The sequence below is a fragment of the Neltuma alba genome, unplaced genomic scaffold (assembly GCF_004799145.2).
Source record: "Neltuma alba isolate B1F8T4 unplaced genomic scaffold, ASM479914v2 tig00001210_pilon, whole genome shotgun sequence".
In the NCBI taxonomy this organism is placed as follows: Eukaryota; Viridiplantae; Streptophyta; class Magnoliopsida; order Fabales; family Fabaceae; genus Neltuma; species Neltuma alba.
Genome location: NW_021632377.1, coordinates 208,497 through 214,355, shown reverse-complemented (window position 1 = coordinate 214,355; position 5,859 = coordinate 208,497). Strand labels below are relative to the sequence as shown.

Here is a 5,859-nt window from a genome sequence, read left to right as displayed (position 1 = left end):
TATATAGTTTGTTCTGCCTTTCATTTCTACATTATATATGTATTACCTTCAGTTTTAATTATAATATCTCATTTATAGACTACAAATAAGATTTTATAATTAGGATTGAATGTAGTATTAAACAATTAACCAAAATTCCTAATAAGAAGTGGACCAATTTTCCAATTTTCTTGGCTCTCTCTATCAACATGTAAATGCTGTGATTTTTGACCAAGATGTGAGTGGGGAGGGATGAGCATCAGACATGAAGCACACATCGTGAATTAGAGGTGGGGCCCAGAAGTATCAGAACCGAGTATATCAAAATTGAGAATTGCCAATAGGAACGAGGCAATCTCGCCTTATCCACACGCCCACCACAATCTCTAATCCCCTTCCATGATCTCATATCCACATAAGCATCTTCCCGCTTCCTCCCTACTAAATTCCGACTCCTCCTTCACCCTCTCTCTCGTCTCTGCGTCTGTGTGATTACCTCGCCATTCTCCGCACCAATGGCTTCCATGAACTCTGCTGTGCTTGCTTCTACCTACGCCATATCTGGTGTGGCTTCTTCTGAATTCAACCCCAAGCACACTTCCATGGCGGTGTCTTCCCCCAAATTGCCGGTCATCAAGGCCCAGCAAGCCTCCTCGTCCGCCGGTCCTCAAGGAAGAAGAGCCGCTCTTTCTCTGTTAGCCGCTACCGTGTTTACAGCCGCCGCCGCGTCTTCTTCTGCAAACGCCGGCGTCATTGAAGAATACCTCGAGAGAAGCAAGGCCAACAAGGTACAAATATTGCCCTAACTTCTCAATTCCTGTTTGAGATCTGCTTAATTACTTCCTCGATGGATGGTGATTTGTATGGTGTTGGTGATGTAGGAATTGAATGATAAGAAGAGATTAGCGACAAGCGGCGCGAATTTCGCGAGGGCTTACACAGTGGAATTTGGGAGCTGCAAGTTCCCTGAGAACTTCACTGGCTGCCAAGATCTTGCGAAGCAAAAGGTACTCGTCGATCTATCTCTATTGAAATATTTCTTTCTGATTCGTATTGTTCATTCGCTGATTGGTTTTGGACTGAAATGTGGTTGCAGAAAGTGCCATTCCTGAGTGAAGATTTGGACCTGGAATGCGAAGGGAAGGACAAGTACAAGTGTGGATCTAATGTTTTCTGGAAATGGTGAACACAACGCCATCCCCCAAATTACATAAAATTCCTGTAAAACAAACCAAATCATTTCAGCTGTTTGCTCTGTCTTCAGTACTGCACCTAATTTCTTCTCCTTCGTGTTCTAGCCTTCTCTTTCTTCGCTTTCTTTTTCTTATTTATTTATTCTCCTTTTTTTTTTTTTTTTGGGTTCAGTCATCAATTCTCCCACGCTCTAACAGCTGCTTCCAAACGAACTTTACCTCTTTCTTCCCTTCATTTTTTGTTTTAAAAAATTTTTTTAAAGAAAACTTCCTATTTGTAACGTAGTTTTCATATTATTAGATCACAAGGTAATCTAATTTTAATACATAATGTCCCCCCCCTAAATTGCAATTTATGGCAGTATCTTTCTTGATAATTTCAACTTTTTCTAGCTAATGTAAAATTTCGCACAGCCAAAGAAACAATCATAGACAAATGTGGAAGGCGTCAGTGATATTATAACTTAGTGAGATGCAAATTTTTCTTATAAATAAAAAGGTCACGATTTGGACCTCAACCTTAAAAATAAAGAAGAAGAAAAATGAGGAAGGCAACTCACGTGTGTGGGGGAGAGAAGCACGAAGCATGCATGAAATATTTAATTTCAATACATGAAACTAAGTTGTACTATAATATTCTTGATGCGTATACATATATTTTACGAAATATTCTTAATACTCCCACATAAACATTCTCTCTGTTATTTATTTTTTTGAAAAAAAAATTGTAGGTAATGTACAAATGCAGCTATTTATGAGGCATGCAGGGATTCTGACATGGACACAGATCAGGCACAAGAAATTTTTATTGGAACAAATAATAATAATAATAATAATTAGTGGAGCGGGGTAGCTTTCTATATGGTCCCCCCAAAAAAATTGGCTCGCTCTCTCTCTCGCATCATCCCTTATTTATTACAATTACATATTTAGAGAGTGTTTGGGTAGAAATAAAATCATAATTTTAAAAATATTTTTACAGTATATAAAGTAAACATGTGAAAGAATTTGTCTTGATTTACGAAAAAATGTTTCTAAAAGTACTATTGGGGTTATCCAAGCACCTCTTTAGAAGCAAAAGAAGAAATAATAATAATAATAATAATAATAGTGTAAGGAATAGAATGGAAATAAACAAGGCTGCAGATCTGGTGATGATCCCATTCAGATAATTGGAGCGGCATTCCAACATCATACCTTTACCATTACGTTGCGCATCAATGATGAGCCCTCTTCCAATTCCACTAATTTTCGTTGCTGCTTTCCGCTAAGTTAGGCCCTCAATATCTCTTCCTTTTTTCTTCTTACAGCTCTATGCATTATCCGCTGCCACTAATTAATTTAAATTCCATCATTATCCCTAAACAACATATGCTTCTTTTTACCCTAATTTTATTTTATTCATAAAAGCAGAAAACTTTTTTATCAGATTAATACTATTTTTAGTTCTTAAAATTTGATTTATTTTGGAAACTTTTTTTATCAGATTAATGCTATTTTTAGTTCTTAAAATTTGATTTATTTTCGTAACTTTTTTTTATCAGATTAATGCTATTTTTAGTTCTTAAAATTTGATTTATTTTGGTTTTAATCTCCAAAATTTAAAACCCGTAATCAAGGTGCCTGAAATTTAACTTCATTTTGGTTCATTTAATAATTGTTGGTCCTCAAACTGTGTTTTTTGTCCCTAAAGCAAGGTTTACGTACCAAAATCATTAGTTTCAAGTTTCATAGGCCAAAACTAAAATAAGATCAAATTTTATTACCAAATATGGTATTAATTTTTTTTTTTTCATTTTTCTGTATTATTTTAACCGGATTAGAACATAGCTCATAAACTTTATCTTGGTGTAACTTATAGTTTCTATAATTTTGACTCATTTAAAAGTTAACCCAGGAGCTTTGAGTTAGTGTAATTTAATTCTTATAATTTCTTATAATTTACCGTTCAGAACATTAGCTCCTAATCTTTACGAAATCATTCTCATCCTTATTATAGTTTTATTATTTTAAAATGTAAGGTCTAGCATTTCAAATTGTTAAAATTATAGAAATTGGGTTGTATTGGGTCAAAATTCAAACATTAAGTTATAATCAAGTTAAAATTATTGAAATTGAGTTGAACCGAATTAAAATTCATAAATTGAGTTTAGTTAAATTAAAACCAGAAAAATCAAATGATTAATTTTCCCTCGTAAAATTCAAACGCCTGGCTTTATTTAAGAGTGGTACTACCAACTAATCAGCTAAATTCAACTATTATTAGCTCTCATAATATTACACCTTTCACTAAGGGGTATCAAACCCTTTTCTAACCCACTCAATTATTAAAGAAGGGACGATCTTTTCTCTCTCTTGTAGCAAAAAAAAAAAAAAAAAGAAGAAGAAGGGAGGATCTTTCTTTTTTACTTGTTTGGTGTTTCATTGATTCGTGTGTGTGTGTGTATGTACACCAAACTACACATCCTTCCCTTCCCTTACAACCTAGGACTCCTCATCCACCTTAATTCACTCCATCACGCATCTTTAATTAGTTACATACATTATTTGACATTTAATAATTAATTTGATCTGATTTTTAATGTTAGGAAGAAACCTTTTTGGGTGATATGTTTCTTGTAGGGAAAGGTTGGTAAGGTAAGGACTGAATGAATCATGGATAGGATGACTTGGACGATCCTTGTATGTACCAACCAGCACAGTATGATATGAACTGATCTATGAGACTTCCAAGGAACATGCCAATAAAAATGCTACTGTGTATTCATCCCAATGAGTTATATTCAAGCTACCCATATGTCTACAACTCATCATTGAGTCTTTGCTTCTAGTTCACTTTTTTTCTTCTTCTTTCATTTGAATTTTTTTTTACGCTTATAAAATTGTGGATTTTGAATCATATTAACCCCGTTCTCAGCGCCATTTATGATTCTTCTCACCAAAATAAATCAACAAAGTTCAACAATTCCCCTATTTTTTTAGGGTGCAAGGAGATGTCAAAGGAGGGGTCCAAAATGTCTTAAAAAGTCTAACTTGATACTAATTATGTTCAAAAGATAGCTGTGATTTAGCAAGCTTGGACAAGGTCCGGGTAAGTATTGTTATGTATAGGCAAGGTGCTTGTATAGTTTGGTAAGTTTGGACAAGGTCCGGACAAGTGTTGGCATGTGTGGGCAAAATGTTTGTATGGTTTGACAAGTTCAGATAAGGTCCCGATATTCAACCCCTTATGGCAATATTAAAACTTCCATTGAAGCATCATTTAATGGATTCCAATCCACTTTTTTTTTCTCAAAAAAAAAAAGATAATATAAATATGAGTATGAATTTTGATGACCAAGTCTTTTTTATGCCCCTGATGTGCTAGGCTGACCCCTTATTACTGGAAACTTTATGAACCCAAACCAATCTAAATTCAAGACTTGATAGGACCATTTCAAGTTTAGAACTTAAAATTCTTTGTTAAGTTTGGAATGACTCCTGTTAGTCTATCTAAACCGCTTGGCGGTTAATCAAGTCAATTTTCTTTATGAGTGGCTTGTTGTTTTGAACAAGTAATTACAAATCCTAACTCTCGGATATGCATAGATTTATTGGGATGATGCTTCTTTTTAGTCTTTGGGAAAAAAAAATTAGTTCATGTAATTGACAAAGAATCCTATTGATTGAAAAAATGGTGAGTTGGGGTTGTGAGAAATCATCTGGACGAAAATAGGTCCTGCAGTGGAAAAACATTTAAAGAAAATGTTCGTAGATTATTTATCTATTAGCAAAGTACTCTCTCCTTCACTAGTTACTTGTTTGTATGGTAAAAAACACACAAATTAAGGAGAAAGTAAAATTTATGTGCTGGTGTGACTGTGTAATAATAATAATAATTTTTTCTTTTTCAGTCTTGCACTCCAATTAATGCCACACTGTTTTAAATCATAACTATCTTTAATAAGAATGTCATTAAAAAACAAATAATAATTATACATTACTGAAATTTAGAAAGAACAACGGGAACGAAATGGAAATCCAAATCAGAAGAGGTAAACAAAGATAAAGGAAATATTTAACAATAAAAATATAGAGAGTCGACTTTAATCTTGTAAGGTATGGAATCGATCTTTACTGTAACTAAACCAATTTTTACTGATTGACGTCTCTATATTCATAAAAACAAGACAAATGCAGAATATATATTTGAAATCACTTGAAAAAAATAACCACGAGGGTAAATGTATAATATGTGAATTTCATACAAAATCATATACTATCTCCAGTTTTTAATATAAGAGTTAGATAACTAATATGTGAATATTAAAAAAATGGGTTATAAGATCCTATACTATTTGTAATATACTATTTAACTAATCATAGACTATTTGTAATAAATGTATATTGCCTTCTCCAATACTCCCTTCATCCTTTATTATAAATCCTTTTAACTAAATTACGTGGTTTAAGAAAACAGTTAAAATTAGTTAAAAATAATTAATATGTAGTAAATGTAATTTTTTTTTCAAATATATCTCTATATATATAGGTGAATGTGAGAGAGTAATGGTAAGATAAATGAAGAAAAAATGTATTAAATATATTAAATTAGGGGTAAAATAGGTAATAATATATTAAATACTCAAACAAACTCAAAGAGGATCTTATGAAAAGAGACAAACCCATTTAAAAAATTAGATCTTAT

At 32.8% G+C, this 5,859-nt stretch overlaps 1 protein-coding gene across 1 annotated transcript; it reads left to right on the top strand.

Moving 5' to 3' along the window:
• The first annotated feature begins 429 nt into the window (after window positions 1-429).
• On the top strand, window positions 430-1,301 carry LOC114753191 (photosystem I reaction center subunit N, chloroplastic-like). The gene is made up of 3 exons (XM_028941854.1): window positions 430-767; window positions 861-986; window positions 1,076-1,301. The coding sequence occupies exons 1-3, from the start codon at window positions 495-497 to the stop codon at window positions 1,163-1,165; spliced, it is 489 nt and encodes a 162-aa protein (XP_028797687.1). The 5' UTR covers window positions 430-494; the 3' UTR covers window positions 1,166-1,301.
• The last annotated feature ends 4,558 nt before the right edge of the window (window positions 1,302-5,859 follow it).

Excerpts from the sequence above, each read along its gene's own strand:
- LOC114753191 (XM_028941854.1), top strand. The coding sequence starts at position 495 with ATGGCTTCCATGAACTCTGCTGTGCTTGCTTCTACCTACGCCATATCT. Across the intron at positions 768-860 it reads AGAGAAGCAAGGCCAACAAG|GAATTGAATGATAAGAAGAG; the intron begins GTACAAATATTG and ends TTGGTGATGTAG. Across the intron at positions 987-1,075 it reads AAGATCTTGCGAAGCAAAAG|AAAGTGCCATTCCTGAGTGA; the intron begins GTACTCGTCGAT and ends ATGTGGTTGCAG.